General features: G+C 39.3%; 1 protein-coding gene across 3 annotated transcripts in view; it reads left to right on the top strand.

Annotated features, from left to right (window-relative positions):
• grin3ba (glutamate receptor, ionotropic, N-methyl-D-aspartate 3Ba) overlaps positions 1-25,350 on the top strand; it is a 285,743-nt gene that overhangs the window by 170,021 nt on the left and 90,372 nt on the right. For all 3 annotated transcript variants that reach the window (XM_057859841.1, XM_057859842.1, XM_057859843.1), the window contains exons 2-3: positions 3,298-3,986; positions 23,326-23,822. In XM_057859841.1, coding sequence (XP_057715824.1) covers positions 3,298-3,986; positions 23,326-23,822 — 1,186 coding nt within the window. The remainder of the gene's footprint in view (positions 1-3,297; positions 3,987-23,325; positions 23,823-25,350) is intronic.

Below are 25,350 nucleotides of genomic sequence, written 5' to 3'. Positions count from 1 at the left end.
TTGCCATGTGGCAATTTTTTTTGCCATGTGGCAAAATGTTTTTGTCATGTGGCAATTTTTTTGCCATGTGGCAATTTTTTTTGCCATGTGGTAAAATGTTTTTGCCATGTGGCATTTTCTTTTGCCATGTGGCAATTTTTTTTTGCCATGTGGCAAAATGGATTTTGCCATGTGGCATTTATTTGGGGTATGTGGCAAAATGCATTTCGGTTGGTGGGGGGGTATATGGTATTTTGGGGGGTATATGGCTGTTTTGCAGGCCATACAAGTCCATGCCATTGACGGCTATGCACGTCCAAATTGTATTTTCATTTTAAATGGCAGAAAAACATCTGTGGCTGTGTTTCTTGACCGTACACTTTACATTAGAGCATATCGGCATTCAACTGGAACCCCAAGTAAGGCTCTGCCATTGACGGCTATACACGTCCAAATTGTTTTTTTCATTTTAAATGGCAGAAAAACAAATGGATTAAGTCTGTAAATTGGGATCAAACCAGTTCAAAACCTGGTCTAAAAAGCCACTTTGCCTAAATTTAATCAACATACAAAAACAGGGTTCTGCATTTCTTTACCTTCGCCGAACCCCTTAGACTCACTCACCAAACCCCTGGGCTTCGATCGAACCCAGGTTAAGAACCACTGATTTAACATATCATATAAGTTTTTGCCCAAAATAGCAATTTACTTTTCAACAGCTAATAAATCACTCAATTTTCAAATCAGAAACTTAATACTTGTGGAGAGCATGCAGAATCATCTTAATTTTACTCAACAAAATCAAAATTTGCATTTTTCTATATACAATCACAACTTCTTTAGGTTGAATTCTACTACAAAATCCAACATGGCGGCCGTCACAAAACAAAGAGCTTTTTACGTCGAAAATGTTTGTAAATAAATGCTTAAATCGCGGAATTTCTATAGATATGAATAGTGCTGCAACGATCAATCGATTAACTCGAGTATTCGATTAGAAAATATATTCAAATTAAATTTTGCTGCTTCGAGAATTCATTTAAAGTAGCGTTGTAATGGTTTGTTTTGAAAGTCTTTGCCTTTAGTTTTATTGATTGGGGTGGATACACTGCCCTGTAGTCTGTCTCATTCACACGGCTGAATCTATTTGCTTCCTGTTAAGACCAACATAAGCTGAGTTTTTGTTTGAGCTAATGTTTTTATTCATGCTATCGTAATTTAGTTCAAAGGTATATTTAGACAATTTTTGTACGAATATGTGTCTGAACCATTTGTTTAGAGCAGTGTATAAAAAAAAAAAAAAAAACGTTAGTATTTATAGCATTTCAGCTAGCGGACTTTTACCATGCAAGTTAACCAACTGTTCTTTTGTTGTACTTAGATTCCTATTTGTTTATTTTCTGTACTGTTTGAGGCTCAACTAAGGTATTTTGATTTTTTATGTTCCTTATCCGATTACTCGAACTAACTGGTTCATCGATTAATCGACTACTAAAATAATCGATAGCTGCAGCCCTAGATATGAACGAAAAACAGTTGATTCGTGGTTAAAAGCAAAAAAACAAACAAACAAAAAAAAAAACGAGCAGTTATCATTCATTTTACATAAATATTTCAAGCCAAAGTTACACTAATTTTATCCATTGATTTTTTTTTTCTTTTTTCACAGCTTTTCAAAGTGCATGCATGGTGTTATTTAATATAACAATTACCGTGAATCCTCGCCCAAATCACTCTTGAGACACTCCTCCACGCGATAAAACGTTCGTCTTGTTTCCACGTAAATCCGGCGCGGCGTTAGAACGCAATTTGTTTGAGTTTATCACAGTGAAAGCCAACTCAATGTTCTGTCTGAGTCGGCCCCCTACAGGGAAGGTGTAGCGCAATGTCTGGGGGAGCTGTCTTGTCAACTGATGGTGGAGTTTATGACATGGCCTAGGTCAGGTAGTGCATTGGAGTTGCTTGTTAAAGTTAACTCATTCACTCCCAGCCATTTTCACCTGAGCAAGGCCCTTCGCTCCCAGCCGTTTTACTGGATTTTGACTGATTTTGCAAGGCCCACAGAAAATTCTGTTCTATTGCTATATAAAGATGGAACCCACCAAAAGAAAGATTAAACTCTCTTCTTTCAGCAGGAAAAAAAAAATGTTCAAATCTTTTTTCATTCTTTAGAAATCAGAATTAGAAAATAGCTGAGTTTGAGCAATTTTCCAATTTCTGATGCAAAAAGAGAAATTGAGCTTGTTGTGAAAGCATACATTTCAAACATAACTTTGACTTTAACACAGCTATTTTTTGCTTTAGTTACATCCCAAACATCTGAATAATGTTTTCCTTTCACAAAATAACATGAACAACAAGACAAATAGAGCTTTTGATAGCAAAGTAACAAGTTATTTACACATAACTAACTGAGATGACGCTGTTGTGGCTGCGACAGCCGGTGGGAATTTTTCCCTCGCCGCCTGTCTCATAAAGATTTTTTTGAGTCTTTGGTCTTTTATTGCTTTAAAATGGATTTTCAGCGTTGTGCTTTGGAGCTCAGTTGAATCAGAACCCAGAGATGTCTGTTATGAAAAAAAACGTAAAAGAAGTATAAGTCTTTGGGACACTGAAACAATTAAAAATAGAAGGGATTTATACGGTTTGGGGAGCAAATGAGTTCACGCCAGTGAAGCTCGGGAGCCGAGACTTTAAAGCACCGCATGTGTCACTCATCTATTAGCTTGTTAATCACTTGTTGTGGCAACTCATTGTGTGTAAGTAAGCAGCGTGCGCGAATTTGAGTGGACTCACTCAATGAAGCATTTAATAAAGACAAGCATTTTTCTACGTTATTCTTGTTTAAAAATAATTCTGTGGGACGGTAACATGTTTAAATCCGAACATAATTATTACATTTCAAGTGCTTAAAAAATATTAAAATATATTTTTTAGTTTAGTTTTTATTTTATTTTATATATATATTTATTTTCCCCAAATTATACTTTGGGGAAAAAAGTGAATAAACATGTCTTTTATGTATCTCTTTCCAATACTAAGTCCATAAATTCATCGAACATGTACAAAAAAAAAAAAATTGGGCGCGCTATTTCGCAGTTTATCACTTATTACGGCGGGTTCTGGTCACCATTAACTTCGAAAAAGGAGGGATTACTGTATTTTATGATTTATTTCGGTATTATATATTTTTATTTTATTTGTTCCATTATCTCTTTTCCATCAAAATGTTGCACAATTCATTAAAATATCATTTTTACTTACATATTTACAGTATCATTTATTTATTATATTGTTGGTTTTTCTCTTCTCCAACAGAATGCATTCCACCTGCAGATGTCGGCTCGCGTGCCTCCATCCTCCCTGGGCGGTCTGCTGCTGGCCGTGCTGCAGGGGGTCGAAGGCGAGAGGGGAGGCAATGAGGAAGGCGGCTGGGGCGGCGCGGCCGTGCTTTGCCCTGGCTGGGAGGAGGGCAGCGACGGGCTGCTGTCCCACCTGCAGACCCACAGCGGGGCCACCTGGCACCTGTGGGATGTGGTCAATCTGACACGGGTCTCAAGCGGCGGACGAGGCGAGGCTAGCGAGGAGAGGCGTGAGGACCAGAAGGAAGAAGAGGTCATGCGGATCCTCTCTGCACGCTTACTGCAGGCCGCCTCGCCTGTCTCCAGCGTCCTCCTGCTGGGCTCGGATCCGGAGTGTCTCTCCTCGGTGCTGCGGGCTGCCCAGCGGCTTGCCCCTTCGCTGCCGGCCCTGCAGTGGATCATGGGATACCCTCTGTCACCAGACTCCCTGCATACCTTGGGGGGTCCGCTCGGCCTGCTGGCGTACGGGGAGGTTGGGCGCAAGCCCATCAGCTTCTACATTCGCGATGCGCTGCAGCTGATCGGTCGAGCCGTCACTGTGGCGGCCGTGGCAAGGCCCGATTTGGCGCTGATACAGAATGTGGTCAACTGTTACGACAAACCGACGCGACGAGAACCGCCTTCTTCGGGGCGGTACCTGTCAAGGTACAAGTACATACAAACATGCACTTATACAACAAAATTATCAATAATATATACTGTATTATCTAGTGGTGTGACAAAATATCGAGAAATGTCGATATACCGTGATACTTCGTATCACAAAAGGTTATCGATATGTTCCTGCCAAGAATCGAGATATCGTTTTAAAAAGGTGTCAATGTCTAAAAAATAATAATAAAAAGGAACCAGTAAGTTGCTACCAAAATCTTCCACCATTATAGTGTCTCAGTTAACTCTAACGCAGCATTCACGGTGCACGACGCCGCACCCAAGCGCCAGTAGAGGGTGACAAAACACCAAAAAACACAAGTAACAAGTGGACATTACACTGTGCTGTCATCTTAATCTGTTTTAGCGGGGCATGTGCGTTAAATACGTCAAATATTTTAACGTGATTAATTTAAAAAATTAATTACTGCCTGTTAACGCGATAATTTTGACAGCCCTAATATATATACATCATCTAACACAAAAAAGGTTTAGAGGATATTTCTTTGTGAGGTTAGGTATTGTACCTATCACCTAATCAAAAGTATATACAGTACATGCAATCAAGCTTCTCGAATACACATATCTACAGTGCCCTCCATAATTCTTGGCACCCCTGGTTAAGATGTGTTTTTTAGCTTCTAATATTTTTTTTTAATTCAAATAATATGGGACCTTAATGGAAAAAAAAGAGAAAAATCCAACCTTCAATACAAGAGCATTCATTCAGTGGGGAAAAAATCCCACATAAAGAAAAAAAACATTTGACGTCAAATAATGTGTCACAATTATTAGCACCCCTGGTGTTAATACTTTGTACAACGCCCTTTTGCCAACAAAACAAGGTCTGGGGACTGAGATGGCCATGGGAGGAGCTTGATTTTGTGTCTGCTGAACCATTTCTGTGTAGATTTGGCCATATGTTTAGGGTCTAAGTGGGTCTGGCGTGCCACGAAAGATGCGCATGCTGGAAAGCACCTCATACCCACTGTGAAGTATGGGGGTGGGTCAGCGATGCTGTGGGGCTGTTTTGCTTCCAAAGGCCCTGGGAACCTTGTTAGGGTGCATGGCATCATGAATGCTTTGAAATACCAGGACATTTTAAATCAAAATATGTTGCCCTCTGCCCGAAAGCTGAAGATGTGTCGTCACTGGGTCTTTCAGCAAGACAATGACCCTAAACATATGGCCAAATCTACACAGAAATGCTTCACTAGACACAAAATCAAGCTCCTCCCATGGCCATCTCAGTCCCCAGACCTTGTTTTGTTGGCAAAAGGGGGTTGTACAAAGTATTAATACCAGGGGTGCTAATAATTGTGACACACATTATTTGATGTCAAATATTTTTTTCTTTATGTGGGATTTTTTCCCCACTGAATGAATGCACTTGTATTGAAGGTTGGATTTTTCTCTTTTTTTACATTAAGGTCCCATATTATTTGAGTTAAAAATATATATATATTAGAAGCTAAAAAACACATCTTAGCCAGGGGTGACGATAATTATTGAGGGCACTGTATATACAAATTGAAAAGATTGATCATGGAGAAAAAAAATCAAATATAACCTTGAAAAAAAGTATTTAAAAAAATAATGACAAGTATTTCAGTTCACTTTTTTCAGGCAAGCGACTCAATAAAGTTTTTTTTTTTCTTGCGATTGAATAAAGTTTCCTCTTGAACAGGACATGGAGCTACGTCATACACGTCGCACAGCCCACTCTTCCGCCGTTTGCGTGCTGTCACTTCCACTCGCCGAGACGCCGACTCATCCGAGGAAAACAACGACAAAACGTTTCGTCATCTTCCTAGAGTTAATGAAATCATGCATTAGCTTGCGCTAAATTTAGTTTTCGATACATTCCGTACGTTTCAAAGTTGCTCGCTCAATCCAACCGGCCGGTGCTCGCTTCGCATGTCTCCCTGTCCTTAGGTGGAGCCTTGCTCGGCAATTTTTAAAAAATGTTCACATTAGGTTTGTCCTTCTTGACCTCACAACGGCTCTTGGGATATGTAGTCTTTCGTGCTGCTTTCGGTTTTGAAAAACGACAAGAAATGATGGAAATATGGAGATAAACACATGGTCCATGCAGCGTTTTAATGCTTATTTATTAGTGCAATAAAGCTATAAAACTCTAATGACATTATCTCGCGTTTTACTTGGTCGATTGACTTCAAATAAAAACTGGTGTGGACATCAATTTCTGCACTTTTAAATGAGAGCAACCAGCGGCACGTGGGTGACGTAATTACAGCGTGACGAGGCTTCAAAAATGATATGTGTAAACACTAAGGGTGTAACGGTACGTGTATTTTGTATTGAACCGTTTCGGTACGTGGTCCTCGGTTCGGAACGGAGGCGTACCGAACGAGTTTATGAAGTAATGTAACCCTTACTTTTCGAGGCTGTGAGTCGAACAGATTACAGTTTCATTGTGTAGATTATATTTACTCCGTCTTCTCTACTATAGTGAGGACCAACACAGTTCGACAGTATAACCCAGCGACGTCAACGGCGCGACAACGTGGCCGCCATGAGAACACAGTGAAACACGGGCGTTAAAGTCAATCAGCCAATGCACACCAGTCGCAATACGGCCCTTAGACGCGTCCCAGAAGCGGCTCAACACTGTGCACGCGAAAAGAACGGCAGAGTTTATTATTTGACGTGAGACGCAACCTTCCTGCATCAATACTACTACCGGTAGCTAGGATTGGGCAGACGGGAAGTCACTCGTGTAAAAATAAGGTGGATCCGGTCGATTTTCAAACTACTATGCAATGGTAACCCACTTTTTGAGTCCATCAGATCTCTTGAGTGGTAGATCGGGGCACAATTGACTTGCCTTTGTTGATTTACTGTTGACTTCTCTGCTATAATAATAACCAGCATGGCCCTGTGTTCAATACAAAACCCTCCTACCACAACAAAACAAGTAGGAACTAATATTCACATAGGAATTAAAGTTATACAAAATAAAATATACAATATAAATGAATCACATTTGTAAAATATAAACACATATTAAAATAAATAATAGCCCATTTACATAAAATTAATTGAAATTAGCTAAAACACATGTAGTTAAATAATAATAATACACAGATCCTGCTTACACAATTAAATTTGTTAATTTCTGTGTGTTGCTTTCACTTGAGAAAATCCACCAATAAAGCTTTTGAAAACCATTCATAAGAAAAAAAAAGATTCATTTAGACATTTCTTTTGTAAAATACATGTTAAAATCTTTGTCATTGGGATTGCTTTTCTCTTTAGCACAGGACTTCTTTTTTCTTCTTTCTTTCAGAAAGAAAGCTGACTAATATGCGGGGTCTGAAAGGCAAATTGTTGGATTATCTTTAAATACCCGTTACTTTTTGAGCAGAATTCTAGCTTTGTATAGGCTAATGTTCCTGTTGTTGTAAGAAAAAAGGTGTGTAATAAACAACTAGCACATTTATATTTTGCATTTTGTTTTCTAAATGTACCAAAAATGAACAGAACCGTGACCTAAAACCGAGGTACGTACCGAACTGAGATTTTTGTGTACCGTTACACCCCTAGTAAACATGTCGCTGCCGACACGTTCGGTGTTAAAGGGTTAAATAGCCCAAAATTACCTCATTGCCTTGCATTGGCTGCACTGACGGCCATAGATGTTCAATGTGTTTGAAGTGGGAGGGATGGCAGCGAATAAACGCTGCCACCCTCCCAGTTCAAACGGATTGGATGTCTACTAATGATAAACTCATTCCAATTCACAGCAGAAGCTTGTTTTTCTGTTTATTAGTTGTTTGTAGAATATTCTAAAATGATTTCCTTACGAGTGTATCGATAATCGTTGTATCGCCATATCGTCAGATCATCCCTATTGTGGGCTTTGTATCGCAAATCGTATCGTATCGTGAGGTACCAAGAGGTTCGCACTCCTAGATCATTACATCATTGAGACACTTTTTAAAAATACAAACGGAATGATTTTTTTTTTCTCAATCTATCAATACGATTTGTGGGGGGTGAGGTCAGGGACGATAACAATATGAAAATTAAATGACTTCCCTGTTTTATGACTTTTTGAATGAGCAAAATTTCACAAAATTCTCCCAAAATAATCTTTTTTAACTGTTCTTCATGGTAAGTGGCATGCAGTATAAACTCGTAGTGTCCTATTAGCTTTTTGAGTGGCATGTTTTGTGCCAGGTTGCTACTAGCTCCATTTCCGAGCCCCGATTTTTCACAGCAGCATGGACTCAATCGTAGTATGTAAGAGCTGCCATTGTCACTGCTTTTGCTGCTTCTTCTTCACTTTCTGCAGATTTAAGAGAGCCTCTGACAGCTTCCAAGGCTTCTGTCAGGTTGCCGCTTTTCACACACTCGCACACACCCCTCCACGTGCACACATTCTGAGCTGCATATTAAGCCATTAACATTTTCCACTTAAAGCCGAACAAAGCCGCAATCCTGTCATGTTTACACAGCGCTCGGTAATGTGAGTGATGCACAGAAACATCAATGTGACACGGCATGGACTCCCTCTGCTCTGACGGTTGACGTGGAAGTTATTTTAAGAATGCACAATAGATGAAACGACGTGTAACCTATCCACTTTTTTGGGTGGAGGATTTGCATCAGAAGTGATGTCGAACACCAGCTGAGCACCGTCATCAACAACTTAATCGCTAACCGGAGAGTCCCCGTCGTCAGCAGTTAAAGCTAGAGCGGGTCGTGCCAGAACAATTTAGAGTCGGGGGCTACGGGCTAGAACGAGTCAAGAGGGTGTTGAGGGTTGCAAAGCAATATGAGCTGATGACTCTGCTGCCAGTTCTGGAGGAATATGTTGTCCGCGGTGAGGTCAAATATGATATCTGGAAGTTGAACTGCTATTTTTTTTTCAGGCTATGGAGTGTAATCAGCAGTGGTGACAATGAAAGGGAAAACAGTAAAGCTGAGCTATTGATGAACAGGCTGTATTTTTAGTGTCCGAACCCATTTACTGCCATTGACAGCGATAGAAATCAAATACAGTGGGGCAAATAAGTATTTAGTCAACCAATAATTGTGCAAGTTCGTCCACTTGGAAATATTAGAGAGGCCTGTAACTGTCAACATGGGTAAACCTCAACCATGAGAGACAGAATGTGGAAAAAAAAACAACAGAAAATCACATCGTTTGATTTTTAAAGAATTTATTTGCAAATCACGGTGGAAAATAAGTATTTGGTCAATACCAAAAGTTCATCTCAATACTTTGTTATGTACCCTTTGTTGGCAATAAAAAAAATTCTGTAACTCTTCACAAGCTTTTCACACACTGTTGCTGGTATTTTGGCCCATTCCTCCATGCAGATCTCCTCTAGACGAGTGATGTTTTGGGGCTGTCGTTGGGCAACACGGACTTTCAACTCCCTCCGCAGATTTTCTATGGGGTTGAGACCTGGAGACTGGCTAGGCCACTCCAGGACCTTGAAATGCTACTTACGAAGCCACTCCTTTGTTGCCCTTGCTGTGTGTTTGGGATCATTGTCATGCTGAAAGACCCAGCCACGTCTCATCTTCAATGCCCTTGCTGATGGAAGGAGATTTTCACTCAAAATCTCTCGATACATGGCCCCATTCATTCGTTCCTTTACACAGATCAGTCGTCCTGGTCCCTTTGCAGAAAAAAACAACCCCAAAGCATGATGTTTTCACCCCCATGCTCACAGTGGGTATGGTGCAATTCAGTATTCTTTTTCTCCAAACAAGAGAACCTGTGTTTCTACCAAAAAGTTCTATTTTGGTTTCATCTGACCATAAAACATTCTCCCAGTCCTCTTCTGGATCATCCAAATGCTCTCTAGCGAACCGCAGACGGGCCTGGACGTGTACTTTGTTCAACAGGGGGACACATCTGGCAGTGCAGGATTTGAGTCCCTGGTGGCTCATTGTGTTACTGATACTAGCCTTTGTTACTTTTGTCCCAGCTCTCTGTAGGTCATTCACTAGGTCCCCCCGTGTGGTTCTGGGATTTTTGCTCACCGTTCTTGTCATCATTTTGACGCCACGGGTTGAGATCTTGCATGGAGCCCCAGATCGAGGGAGATTATCAGTGGTCTTGTATGTCTTCCATTTTCTAATAATTGCTCCCACAGTTGATTTCTTTACACCAAGCGTTTTACCTAATGCAAATTCAGTCTTCCCAGCCTGGTGCAGGTCTACAATTTTGTCTCTGGTGTCCTTCGACAGCTCTTTTGTCTTGGCCATAGTGGAGTTTGGAGTGTGACTGACTGAGTTTGTGGACAGGTGTCTTTTATACCGATAGTGAGTTAAAACAGGTGCCATTAATTTAAATTTAAAAATTTTTTTAAATAATTTCTTTAGAGGGTGGGGTGGGGGGTCCTACTTCGCAGTTTTTAACTTTTCGCCTTGGGTTTTGTACCCCATTAAAACCAAGGGATTACTGTACACCAAAAGCTCATCAACCTGTAAAAATCCATAAATAAGACGCACTGAACCATAAACCATGGGGTTCAAAGTAGGGCGAATATTTTAGTAATCGAGTAATCGACTGAAAATTCTATCGTTTAATCGAGTAATCGGGTAAAACATTTTTTTTTTTTTTTTTTAGGTAAAGAGCAATTATATATATACATGAGAAAAAAAGACATTTAATCCAATATTGAACCATTTTCAGTCTATCAATGTCTTTATTTTCGATGTGCATTGTTGAAAACAGCCAACAATTGCATCTCAGATGTGACTAGAAAAAAAAATTCACTGCTTTCACTCAAATTCTGTCTCTCATGGTTGAGGTTTACCCATGTTGACAATTACAGGCCTCTCTAATCTTTTCAAGTTGGAGAACTTGCACAATTGGTGGTTGACTAAATACTTATTTTCCCCACTGTATGTATACGTATGTATATATGTGTAATATTGTCATATAATGAAATATGAAAGAAATGACTGCAACATTTATTTAACACTGTTATGTTTTATATGGCTAGTTGTGTGCGTGTAGTCCCACTATAGTGACTGTGTACGCTGTGGAGAAAAGACTTAACATGATAGAGAAAAACTCAGATTTGGATTCGACAAGCAAGATTTGTTTTAAAAAAAAAAAAAAAAACAGCTGTAAAGATTCAGCCAACAGGATTAGTTTTTCAAATTGCTGTCCAGAGTTAAATACTATATATTATTGTAAAACCATTGTATGTACTAGGCCGTTATTTTGGGTGTCCCGTTCCAATCTTAGGACATGACTGCAAGCAGGTAGGAAGATAAATATAAAGTTAGATAAGAAGGTATTTGAAGGCATGGGGGGACAAGGTAGGGAGGGGGCCAGTGAGTCACCATGCCAAGAATAAACTTATAGCCTTAAAAAAAAAAAGTGGAGAAAGTTTGGCTGCGGTTCTATTTCAGCTGCCTGTAATAATCATAAAATACTCTGTTGCTTATTCCCGGGAGAGTATTAAAGAGAAAATACACACACGGGGACACAGGAAGCTGGAAGGGGAGGAAGAAAAACACAAATTAAGTTGCAATGAAGTAAAAGAAGCCCTGGGAAAAATGGGAAAAGGTTGACAGAGAGAAATCTGAAATCATTGCCATCTTGCCGGACACTGGTTTCATCGCTGTGAAAGATTAAAAGCCCCAAAAACAAGCTTAGTCGGGCATCATTCCCGAGGGGAGTAAACTTTCCCTCAGGAGGAAGATGGAGAGATAAGGGGGCGAGACGAATGCCTGAGACTCTTTTATAGAGTCATTACTTACCAGGGCCGCTTTGTTGACATTCAGTCTTGAGCGTGGCAACGGGCCGGCCAGGTGTTATTGACACCAAGCCATCCCTCTCTGATGCCGCCAGGGAAACTTATCAACATGCCCTGACACTTGCACTCATCTATCAGAGGTGGCCTCTGGTTTGGCACACAAATTTACTGGAGGGGAAAAAAGGATTCTACGTATATCCTGACACTTAAATCTCAAAAAGTGATAAGAAATGGGAATTTAAGACTAGGCGTGGTTTGCGGCCTAGCTTGAAAACAACCTGGGTGGAGGGTGGGGGTGGGGGGGCTTCTAATTTACCTGACTCGAAGGCTTGGCGATTTTAAGATTGAGGGTTATTATGTCTGCTCACTAGAGCTGCCAGGATTACCGTAGTTGACAATTCATCAATTATCAAAAGAATTGACAGCTTTTTCAGTAGTTGGTGATGTCATGCCTTGACTTGAGTTTTGCTAGGATTTTGCCCCGTGTTTCTTGTCCATGTGATTACCCATTGATTTCACCTGTTGTGGACTGCTTCTTGTGTCTTGACCAATCCGCTGCCTCTCGTATTTACCGTATTTTTCGGCTATAGGTCGCACCTGAGTATAAGTCGCACCAGCCATAAAATGCCCAATGAAGAGGAAAAAAACATACAGTGAGGAGAACAAGTATTTGATACACTGCCGATTTTGCTGGTTTTCCCACTTGCAAAGCATGTAGAGGTCTGTAATTTGTATCATAAGTTCTCTTCAACTGTGAGGGACAGAATCTAATACAAAAAAACAGAAAATCACGTTGTATGATTTTTAAATAATAAATTTGCATTTAATTGCATGAAAAATATTTGATACATCAAAAAAAATGGAACTTAATATTTGGTACGGAAACATTTGTTTGCTATTACAGATACCAAACGTTTCCTGTAGTCCTTGACAAGGTTTGCACACACTGCAGCAGGGATTTTGGCCCACTCCTCCATGCAGATCTTCTGCAGAGCCTTCAGGTTTCGGGGCTGCTGCCGGGCAACACGGACTTTCAGCTCCCTCCATAGATTTTCTATCGGGTTCAGATCTGGTGACTGGCTCGACCACTCCAGGACCTTAAGATGCTTCTTACGGAGCCACTCTTTAGTTGCCTTGGCTGTGTGCTTTGGGTCGTTGTCATGCTGGAAGACCCAGCCACGACCCATCTTCAGGGCTCTCACTGAAGGAAGGAGGTTGTTAGCCAAGATCTGGCGATACATAGCCCCATTCATCCTCCTTGCACGGAGCCCCAGAACGAGGCAGATTGACCGTCAACTTGAACTTCTTCCATTTTCTAATAATCGCTCCAACAGTTGGTAGCTTCTCACCAAGCCGCTTGCTTATTTTCCTGTAGCCCATCCCAGCCTTGTGCAGGTCTATTATTTTATCTCTGATGTCCTTACACAACTCTTTGGTCTTGGCCATTGTGGAGAGGTTGGAGTTTGTTTGTTTGAGCGTGTGAACAGGTGTCTTTTATACAGGTAACAAGTTTAAACAGGTGCAGTTACTTCCGGTAATGAGTGGAGAACAGGAGGGGTTCTTAAAAAAGAACTAAGAGCCGAGATATTTACTAGTTGGTAATGTATCAAATACTTATTTAATGCAGTTAAATACAAATTTATTATTTAAAAATTATACAATCTGATTTTCTGGATTTTTGTATTAGATTCCGTTTCTCACAGTTGAAGAGAAATTATGATACAAATTACAGACCTCTACATGGCTTGCAAGTGGGAAAACCAGCAAAATCGGCAGTGTATCAAATACTTGTTCCCCCCACTGTATAAGTCACACCGGAGTATAAGTCGCATGTTTGGGGGAAATTTACTTGATAAAATCCAACACATAGAACAGATATGGAATCTTGAAAGGCAATTTAAAATGACAATACAACAGAGAACAACATGCTGAAAAGGTGTACAGTATGATAATTAAAGATGTCTCGATCGATCGGCATCCCGATCACGTCATTTTCAAAGCATCGGAATCGGCAAAAAATATCGGACATGCTTTTTTTTAATATATACATACTGTATATTTTTTAAATAAATCGTTTTCTAATTGTATTTAACGTTACAGACTAAATGTCTTACACTCTCATCCAGAGTCTTTAGTTGTGGCTTAAAGCAGGGCTATCAAATTTATCGCGTTAAAGGTGGTAATTAATTATTTTTAATTAATCATTTTAAAATGTTTAACGCAATCAACGCATGCGCTGCACGACCCACTCACGCATTGTCGCGTTCAATCTATAATGACGCCGATTTACCTACATATAGAGTTAAAAGGCAGCGTGAAATGAGTAGAGTGAATTTTGGCAGTCTTTGGAGCCTTTTTTAAATTGGCATAAGCCTTAAAATCCCTCTCTCGCCATTTAGAAATATCGCGGGAAAGCAATGTGGTGAAGTAAGGTAGTAGTTGATCTTTTTCTTAACACCCTATGTTAGTTCCCAACACGGAGAAGATATATAAATTGGTGCCAATACGCACAGTCATGGTTACACTTCCCATCATGCATTTGGGCATGGCTACAGTATCATTTACTGAAAGCTCAACAAATACACTAGATGGCAATATTTAGTCACAATATACAAAGTCACATTTATCCTTTAAGAATTACAAGTCTTTCTATCCCTGGATCCCTCTCACAGAAAAAATGTTAATAATGTAAATGCCATCTTGAGGATTTATTGTCATAATAAACAAATACAGTACTTATGTACTGTACGTTGAATGTATATATTCGTCCGAGTTTTATTCATTTTTGTCTTAATGCATTGCCAAAATGTATATGATCGGGAAAAATTATCGGGAATGATTGGATTTGAATCGGGAGCAAAAAAAAAAGCAATCGGATCGGGAAATATCGGGATCGGCAGATACTCAAACTAAAATGATCGGGATTGGATCGGGAGCAAAAAAACATGATCGGAAAAACCCTAATGATAATGTTACATGATGCATGAACAACGAAATGTGAATGTGGCCGGTATGTTCACGTAAAATAGCTATTAAAAGTTATTCAGATAACTATAGCAGATATGTTCACGTAAAATAGCTATTAAGAGTTATTCAGATAACTATAGCATAAAGAACATGGTAACAAGTTTACCAAACCATCAGTGTCACTCCAAAACACTAAAATAACATGTGAAATTATATATTAATGTGTTAATAATTTCACACATAAATCGCTCCAGAGAATAAGTCACACCCCCAGCCAAACTGTGGGGAAAAAAAAAAAAACTGCAATTTATAGTCCGAAAAATACGGTAAGTCCCCCATGTGCTGTCTGTCTTGTTCAGTCATTGTCTATCCAAGTGTCTACCCAACGTCTATTTCTCCGACCAAGCACTCGTTCCTCTTTAAGTAAGTTTTGATACGGTATCATTGGTTCAAGAAAGGGTTCATTTCTCGAAGCTTCATTTGAGAACGGTACCACCTACTGGTTAAGTGTATGATCACAGTCACAACCACATGAGTTATTCATTGATTTGTTTTCTTTTTTTTTTTATTGGTGTGTGTCTGTTAGGAAGGATTAATTTAGAAAATATTGTTTGACCAGATCCTCTATGTACATAGTAGATTATGTATAGACGGTTATCCTTCACTTATGACTGTTAATGGGGAGTATAACCGACTGCGTAAAGTGGAAAAAACGTGAAGTATTGTAACGCCCGCACCCCGCATTTTTTTGTGTATCTAATTAGGGTTGTCAAATTTATCGCGTTAACGGGCGGTAATTAATTTTTTTTAAATAATCACGTTAAAATATTTAACGTATGCGCGGAAGGACCCACTCACGCATTGCCGCAAACAGACTACAATAGCGCTGTTTTATGTATATTGAGAGCTAAGAAGCAGAGACAAGCGAGTGGTGTCAGGCATTCATTGGGGCCGCGCTATATATTGGCAAAAGCTTTGGCATCTCTTCCACAACAATTATATCTATTATGGCAAGCGACGTGGAGATTAACGACAGGAGATGATCTTTTTCTTAACAGCCTGTATTGAACATAATGCAGAAAAGATATACCATTTGCAGCCACCACTGACAGTCATGGTTGACCAACAGTTAAGTCGTTACTGTATCATGTAGTGAAAGCACAACAAAAATAATATTCCTACCTCTCAAAAAAAAAAAAAAAAAAAAAAAAAAAAGTTCACAAAAAGAAAAGTGCTCAATGCAAAGAGAACTGTCATTCCCAGTAAAAATAGCAATGCAAAATAATACTCAGACTTTGGTCAAACTCTATTCAAACATTTTTTTTAGCTCAACAAATACACTAGATGGCAATAATTAGTCACAATATACAAACTCACATTTATCTTATAAAGAATTACAAGTCTTTCTACCCGTGGATCCCTTTCACAGAAAGAATGTTAATAATGTTAATGTCATCTTGTGGATTTAGTGTTATAATAAACAAATACAGTACTTTAATGTAGAGTATGTTGAATGTATATATCCGTCTTGTCTTATCTTTCCATTCCAACAATAATTTACAGAAAAATATGGCATATTTTAGAGATGGTTTAAATTGCGATTAATTAGGATTAATTAATTTTTAAGCTGTGATTAACTCGATAAAAATTTTAATTGTTTGACAGCCCTAGTATCAATATAATATCTAGTGTTGCACCATTTTTTGGCCCCCGATACCGATACCATTCCGATACTTTGTTTGAAAATACAAAAAATGTGTATATATTGCATATATATTATATATATATTAGGGCTGTCAAAATTATCGTGTTAACGGGTGGTAATTAATTTTTTAAATTAATCACGTTAAAATATTTGACGCAAATAACGCACATGCCCTGCTCAGATTAAAATGACAGCAGTGTAATGTCCGCTTGTTACTTGTTACTTGTTTTTTGTTGCTTGGCGCCCTCTGCTGGCACTTGGGTCGAAATGATTTTATGGGTTTGGAGAGTGAGCATGGTGTAATGACATCAACAATGGCGAGCTACTAGTTTATTTTTTGATTGAAAATTTTACAAATTATAATAAAACGAAAACATTAAGAGGGGTTTTAATATAAAATTTCTATAACTTGTACTAACATTTATCTTTTAAGAGCTATAGTTATAATATTTATTTTTATAATAAACAAATACAGTACTTATGTACCGTATGTTGAATGTATAATATATCCGTCTTGTGTCTTATCTTTCCATTCCAACAATAATTTACAGAAAAATATGGCATATTTTATAGATGGTTTGAATTGCGATTAATTACGATTAATTCATTTTTAAGCTGTAATTAACTCGATTAAAAATTTTAATCGTTTGACAGCCCTAATATATATATACATACTTTAATGTGAGATCATTTCTATCATGGCTTCGTCGGGTTGCTGCTTACCTTTGTGAAACAGAAAATATACATATATAATAATAATTTAATAATAATTTATCACAGCAGCCTGTCCCTCTATCATACACCTCTCCTCATACACATTTTATATTTATATTTATTTAGATTTTATACTTGCGAGCTAGTGAGAGAGGAAAACACAGCTGCAAACCTATGTGCTTTTTTGATGCTTGTAATATCTACAGAGGCAACGTCTGTATGTGTCGTCACGTGGTACAGCTGGCCAGCGAGGCTTTGGACATCATCATTTTCGGAACCTCCCCTAAATGAAGCGAGCCTCGGTAGGCGCTTCGTGGAAACATCCCTTCATTACACGATACACGCTTCAATGACTCAGCGCACCTCGTTATGTCAATATTTTTTGTTCTTTTTCACTAAAGTATTTTTGACTTTTCCACCACCCTGCTTTTGCGTTCTTTTGTTTCCCTGCGTTTGGGTCCTCCATACCCCCCCCCCCCCCCCCCCCTCCTGAAAAGGCAAGGCAAATTTGTTTATATAGCACAATTCAACACAAGGCAACTCAAAGTGCTTTACATCACATGACGATCATAAAAATCACATTAAATCAGTAGAATGTAAAAACAAAGACAATCGAAACATGAAATAAAATTATACACAAAAATCTTTATCACGAATAGAATAGGAAAAAATAAAAATAAAAAAATACTACTACTAATAATAATAACTGAAATAAGCAATGGAGATAAAGCACAAGAGGAATAGAAAGCAAATAGATTGAAATATATAGATAGTTATGGATATGCTGTGCTAAACAAGAGCGTTTTTAGCCCTGATTTAAAGGAGCTAACAGTTTGAGCATACTTCAGACCTGACAGGTGACATAGTTGCCCTAAAATTTGTCCAAAGCCTCTTTTTCTAGCCTCTTATTTTTTATTTTCAAATATTCTCTTATTGTATTTTTTTATTTGCTGTAATTAACATTTTATAAATTAAAAAAAAAATTGAAAATACTGTAAAAAAAAATATTAATAATTTTTGATTTTTTTTTTTTTTTAATGGATTTTTCAGGTTTTTTTTTTTTTTTTTTTTTTTTTTTTTTTTTGGATTAAAACCTAAAAAGGGGAAAATGATTTTTTTTTTAAAATAATTTTAAAAAAAGCTAATTTTTTAAATTAAAAAGAACATGGGTAAAACGGGTAAAATGGTAAATATTCTATTTTTCATATATTTTCAAATATTTTTTCTTTCACTTTATTATACATTTTAGAAGTAAATAATAGAATATTAAAAAAGTGACTTCTGTAGTCCTTGATTTCTCATTGTGGACTATATAAATATTCATTTTCACAAAAAAAAAAAATTTGATCCACATGATTTATTTTCACATGCTGCACAAAATGATGTGGCGTCCCTGGTTCCGGAGTTAAGAAAAACAGCATAAAAAACAAGTTTCAAAAAGAATTGTGAAAAGACTCGATATTGGATGATTAGGGGGAAAAAAATCACGATACTTTTTTAGGCCAGACCATCTAGCCCTATCAGACACGCAAATTTAATAAAGTAGAGAAAGGCGACTTTGAAGAGATGTGGGATTTAATTTTTTTCGTCGCATACAAGACCGGCGTGGGGCCCGCCTTGATGAATCATCTGTCTTTTGTTATATGATGATTCAGCCGTGCTATTACCATGAGTGATTTCAGCATCCCAGGCCAGGGAAGCACTTGCGCTTTTATTGTCAAGGCGGCTGATGAGGAAACATAAGCGGTAGGCAATGGGGATGGCATCAGGTGCATTTGGAAAAAGGTTTTTGCGGGAGACGGATTATATAAATTGATTATCACACCGTTGAAGTAAATAATGATGCTGGGGGCAAAAAAAGAACCAGCAGAATTCGCAAACGGAGAAAGACTGGAAGCTGAGGTTAATGACCCGTGTGATCAATATAATTTTTTTTTTTTAAATTTCACAAAGCATATCTCATGCTTAATGGAGAGGGGATTACATTCTCCGCACGTCGATTCCCGTGTTGAACCCATGATGGAAGAGCCTAAAACAAGGAAAGACGAGGTAATCTTTATTCGTAGATCATCGACAGTCCACGCACGGTTCACCGCCGATATCCGACGCGGTGATCCCTGCATTCTTTAACATTTAAACATCCCGGGGTATCGTTTCTAGTGACCCAACACCAATCAAGATCTGATCAAACATCACTCATCCGGGTTCACAGGGGGATGCTGCTCCAAATAAAACGCTAACACACGAGCAAACATTGTGGTTTAAGAGTCATTTGCAGACCAGGATTTCTTGTCCTAATGTATTTCCCGGTAAAGAGTCCCATGTGAAAGACACCGTGTGAGTGATGCGCATAGCAATGTCTTGTCGGACCAGACTTTTCCAATTCGGAGAAGACCCCGCGCTGCTCCACATTAACTTTTAATTATGACTTTCCGGGAGATGCAATTCCCCCGACCGAGATGACTCGCTAAAGCTCCACTATCAGAGTGTGGCCCTCTGCAATATCCTTTTTAACCTTTTGATTGCCTTTTTCCCACTTTCCATTCCTTCATTTGGTTAAAGTCGGGTTGTTTATTCTCCTGGCAGGACAGTGAATAAGTACAGTATTTCGTGTGTGGGTTTTGGCTTCCTTGCACATCACAAAAATATGCATGTTAGGGGTTAAAAAATGTGTGGAAATTGTTGATATTATTGTGTTTGTGACATTGCCGTTAAAACATTCATCTACTGGCACCTTCTGTTCTTCATGTCCAAAACATTTTTCCAATCTTTATTTCTCATCTTCGCTGCAAATGCATTTCAGAATCCAATAAATAATCATAGCTGTTCAGGATGACCAAAAGATTTCCTGCTATACACCTAAAAAAAAAATCTTCCTATTAGTCATGCTAATTAAAGATTTTAAGTGGATATAACTCAAATTCTGACTTAAAGTGCCTGTGACACGAAAAGGCTTTTTTTTTTTTCAAAATACATGCGGTATTTTATGCTCCTGAATGAAATGGACCGCTTGGATGTGTGTGGAAGCGATCCCTATATTTATTTAGTTTTTTTAATCCCGCGCCATGAAAATGAGTGACTTCCGGCAACAGTCTCGAGTTGAGAAAGAGGGCGCTGTGACGTGTACGGAGGAAGGAGTCCTCTTCACTATACAGCCGTACTGTTGTATGAGAAGGACTGATTCAGCTGATTTTGCGGATTAATACGTTTATTTTTCACATCACGCCAGCCAAACGGCTGCAGAAAAATCTTGCTCTACGAGGGAGAGGCGTGTGCGCCTTTTTGGGGTTTCAAAAGGTTCCCATTCACCGGTAGATATTGGCCAAAACAAGCCCTACTACTGTGGGACCATGGGACTTATGAGGAAGTGCGTAAACATAGTCTTTTATATTATGTCAAATACTGGGATCATTTTAATATGTAGGTGGCTTGCATTTTGTGGCTGACATGCTCCTTGTCGACTCGGCCAACGACACCCGCGGCTTGTCGCACATCCCCCCCACCAGGAGAGTGCTATTCTTGGCTTGCTTCCCCGGCGAGCTCTCCTGTCCGTAGTAGTAGGGGAAGGAGCTGTAATTTATCTCTCCGCCGGGTGAGTGGGCGATCGGCGAAGACAATCGACAACCCAGTCGCCATGTGAAATTATCTGGGATAGTTGTGTGTGATTTTCCGCTTCGAACACTTTGAAACATCACTCGGTTCGGGTTAGCATGTCGGCTAGCTGTCACGCCTCTTGGTTTGTTTACATTCTCCGAAGCCGGGGAAGGGAAATGACATAAGCCCGATTTAGGTGGCATAAAATATCGTTCAGGAGGTGCAACAGTAAAGGTGAAGTCGACATTTTTGACCATTATGGAGTAATTCTGCAGTGTCGTCCTGAATAAATGCATTTTTTATTATTTCATATTCCATTTAGCACAAGACTGTTATTTGTCATGACCATGCCATTTATTTAGCTATTGGGGAAAAATACTTGGCCAAAAAGAATATCCTGTAAAAATATTGGAGTAGAGAGACTGAAACAATGACATTTTGCAGCTCGCTTCGTCAAGTTTTCCTCGTTCTGAATAATTCCCACTCAACGGGCTGACTGGTCCTTCTCAAGCCATTTATTTAGCTATTAGGGAAAAATACTTGGATAAAAAGAATATCCTGTAAAAATATTGGAGTAGAGAGACTGAAACAATGACATTTTGCGGCTCTCTTCATCGCGTTTTCCTCGTTGTGAGTAATTCACCCTCAATGGGCTGCATACTAAATCAGATGAAATCGTAACTCCGCTGACGTCATCCACCTGTTGGGGACGCTAGAGCCATACAATGGTAGGCGTGGATAACCGGCAGAATAAAAGACTAATTTCTGCGCTTTGCTAAATTGTTGTATTTAGTCGAATCGTCTCAAAATATGATTCTAATTCACATAATAATCCTATTTAACTTTTTTTATCCTGTCGTACACACTTTAAAGACTTGTAGGCTCTAATAAGCCACAATTGTTCTCTTTTGCTAAAATATGTTATTAGAAACACATAAAATATTGCCATTGATTTAAAAAGCTATAATATTTAGTACATGTTTTGACCTACGGAGGGAACCGTGTTTTATGCGCGCAATGGACGCTCGGGGTGATGAAGTAGTTGGCCTGAATTGGGAGAAAAGCTGTGATAACTAGCAAGCGAAGCTAGTATGACTACTGGCATGATTGTTTTTTTACAGATCTATAGGATGAGTTCCCGGCATCGTACCTTCATCCAATTTCAGCTCATCAGCAATGTGTTTAAACCAATCCTAGGCAGGTTGCCAAGATATTGACCTGCTGCCATTTCACAGTTTGTATTCTCGATCCCTTCATTGCTTGCCTTGTTTTTTTATGCGGCGAGACGTCCAACACATGCGCACATCGGTTAAAAGCGATGAGCACTTACTATTTGTTTTTTTATTGAGTCTTTTATTACCTTTTCTTTGCCTCAAAATACTTTTTGCATGCGTTTCCCCCTATATACTTTTAAGCATTGTGTTTTCTTGTGGTAGCTTTAAAACAGATTGTTGATCTGTTGTCCACATTAGTCACCTAGTGGACTTAAACCACCCTTATTTTATATTACTAGGTTTAAGTATTTTCTTAATAAGGCATCTTTAGTATTTTCTGCCTGTATGCATCGAAACAAAATAAGCTGAAAACGCACAGTAGAACTATGGATGTCAAATTCGCCTCTTGTAGTACGTTTCGCCAGTGTGGCACATTTTGCAGAACACCGGTTTTGTCCTACTCTCGTCTCATCTCGTCTTTCCTGTTCATTTTGCTTTTGCTGCTCATTTTGTGAAATATGGACTGTGCTGTCCTGCTCATTAATGTTCCTCTCGGGTTCAAATTGAAAGGGCTGAACAGATGTCGTGTTTACATCACTAGTCATACTCTGGACGCCCGGCAGCATAGTCCAGTGACGTCACAATGGCGAACTACTAGTTAAACTAATTTTACAACTTGTATAAAAACAAAAACATCAGGAGGGTTTTTAATATTAAATTATTTTAACTCATACAAACGTTTATCTTATTAGAACTACAAGTCTTTCTATCCGTGGATCCCTTTCAGTTCTCATAAGTAACTTATTTTCAGTATTCCTAACAAGTTGAATTTACTTAAATGATCAAGTTTGTGAACCTTACTTAGATTTCTTTGAAAACTGAAAACTGATAAGCTATCTGAACTTAGCCTTAGCAACACTTGCGACTAGACAGTCAGCCAGATGTTTAGCTGAGTTCTTGGCACGCTGAAATGGTGACAGCCTGGGTTCGACCTCAACGTGAAGCATATTTTTTACTTGAACTGAAGTCAAGTTCATTTCTGTAGTTTAAACTACTGTACTGTACTGAAGTCATTTTTTAATTAAAATGCTGCATTTACAGCGTTAACTGAATTGGTTGACTTGAAATTTCAAGTCCAGCCATTTTGTTATTATTATTGTTTTTTTTTTTAAGTGTAAGGGAACATTGTAAGAGAGATTGTAATGGTGGAGGAGCCATTATTCAGATTTTCTTTTTTTTTCTTTTTTTTTTTTTTAAATAAAGTATGACTTGACCTATGGTCAAGTGGCAACTCACGATTTTTTGTGTATCTTTATTAAAAGCATGTGACAGGGACAAAAATACAAATCATGTTTTGTTTCTTAAAAGGTCTCTATTTATCGATGCAGGTTTTTCCCCAATACCTCCTTCACCGGTGCCACTGGCCTCATCCAAGTGGACGCCCGTCTCTCTCGAGTACTTTCCTCACAACTCTTCCACGTTTGGAGCCTCAAAAGGGGCGCTCTGGGCCAGCCGGCTTGGGTTACAGTGGGCCAGTGGTCCCGAGGCAGACTGGAGTTGGAGGGCGGCATCCATGGTCTGGTTGGAGGCTTCAGCAGCAGCCAGGGTCAAGGTCTCGGCGCTGGGGTGAGGGGTGGTGACAGTCAAGGAGACTTTAACACCGGAGGACGCTGGAGGCCTGGGCTTTCAGTGGAAGGTCACCGTCTGCGGGTGGTGACACTAGTGGAGCACCCTTTTGTTTTTACTCGTGAAGTGGATGAGGATGGCCTGTGTCCAGCTGGACAGCTCTGCCTGGACCCCAGGACCAACAGGACAGATGTAATACAAGGACTCTTCAACCAGCTCCATAACCCTAATGCATCAGCGGCAGACTGGGACATCAACGGTAAGTTTGTTTTCAGTTTGGTTCGTTAGACTTTGATTACAAATTTATATGCTAGAAAGCTAATAAGGTAACTTTCAGCTTTCCCCTTCCAAGGGTTTCCATAGTGAGTCACTTTACCTCTGGATTTTCTCTTAAGACAGTTGAAGAAGCTCTGATCTAAACAACAACATTCAACACTATTGAGATAACCTACTGTAGAGCAAATGAGCCCTGCCCAGGTCAATTCCATATGTTCTTCCATGCTAATTTCCTGTAGATTTGTTTTCCTAAACTGAGAGTCTAGACTAGGGTCAGCAATGCTAACCCCACACTAATCATTAGCTCCCAAACCCTATTTACAGTAGGGCAAATAAGTATTTAGTCAACCACTAAATGTTCTCCCACTTGAAAATTATAGAGAGACCTGTAATTGTCAACATGGGTAAAGCTCAACCATGAGAGACAGAATGTGGAAAAATAAAGAACAGAAAATCCCATTGTTTGATTTTTAAAGAATGTATTTGCACATCATGGTGGAAAATAAGTATTTGGTCAATACCAAAAGCTCATCTCAATACTTTGTTATGAGCCCTTTGTTGGCAATAACGGAGGCCAAATGTTTTCTGTAACTCTTCACAAGCTTTTCACACACTGTTGCTGGTATTTTGGCCCATTTCTCCATGCAGATCTCCTCTAGAGCAGTGATGTTTTGGGACTGTCGTTGGGCAACATGGACTTTCAAATCCCTCCACAGATTTTCTATGGGGTTGAGATCTGGAGACTGGCTAGGCCACTCCAGGACCTTGAAATGCTTCTTACTAAGCCACTTTTTGTTGCCCTGGCTGTGTGTTTGGGATCATTGTAATGCTGAAAGACCCAGCCACGTCTCATCTTCAATACCCTTGCTGATGGAAGGAGATTTTCACTCAAAATCTCTCGATACATGGCCCCATTCATTCTTTCCTTTACACAGATCAGTCGTCCTGGTCCCTTTGCTGAAAAACAGCCCCAAAGCATGTTTCCACCCCCATGCTTCACAGTGGGTATGGTGCTCTTCGGGTGCAATTCAGTATTCTTTCTCCTCCAAACACGAGAACCTGGGTTTTTTACCAAAAAGTTCTATTTTGGTTTCCTCTGACCATAACACATTCTCTCAGTCCTCTTCTGGATCATCCAAATGCTCTCTAGCGAACCGCAGACGGGCCTGGACGTGTACTTTCTTCAGCAGGGGGACACGTCTGGCAGTGCAGGATTTGAGTCCCTGGCGGCGCATTGTGTTACTGATAGTAGCCGTTGTTACTGTGGTCCCAGCTCTCTGTAGGTCATTCACTAGGCCCTCCCGTGTGGTTCTGAGATATTTGCTCACCGTTCTTGTTATCATTTTGACGCCACGTGTTGAGATCTTGCATGGAGCCCCAGATCGAGGGAGATTATCAGTGGTCTTGTATGTCTTCCATTTTCTAATAATTGCTCCCACAGTTGATTTCTTTACACCGAGCATTTTACCTATTGCAGATTCAGTCTTCCCAGCCTGGTGCAGGTCTACAAT

Source organism: Corythoichthys intestinalis, chromosome 15 (assembly GCF_030265065.1).
Source record: "Corythoichthys intestinalis isolate RoL2023-P3 chromosome 15, ASM3026506v1, whole genome shotgun sequence".
Classification (NCBI taxonomy): domain Eukaryota; kingdom Metazoa; phylum Chordata; class Actinopteri; order Syngnathiformes; family Syngnathidae; genus Corythoichthys; species Corythoichthys intestinalis.
The sequence above is the reverse complement of the archived record's forward strand: the minus strand, read 5'-3'. Positions and strand labels throughout refer to the sequence as shown.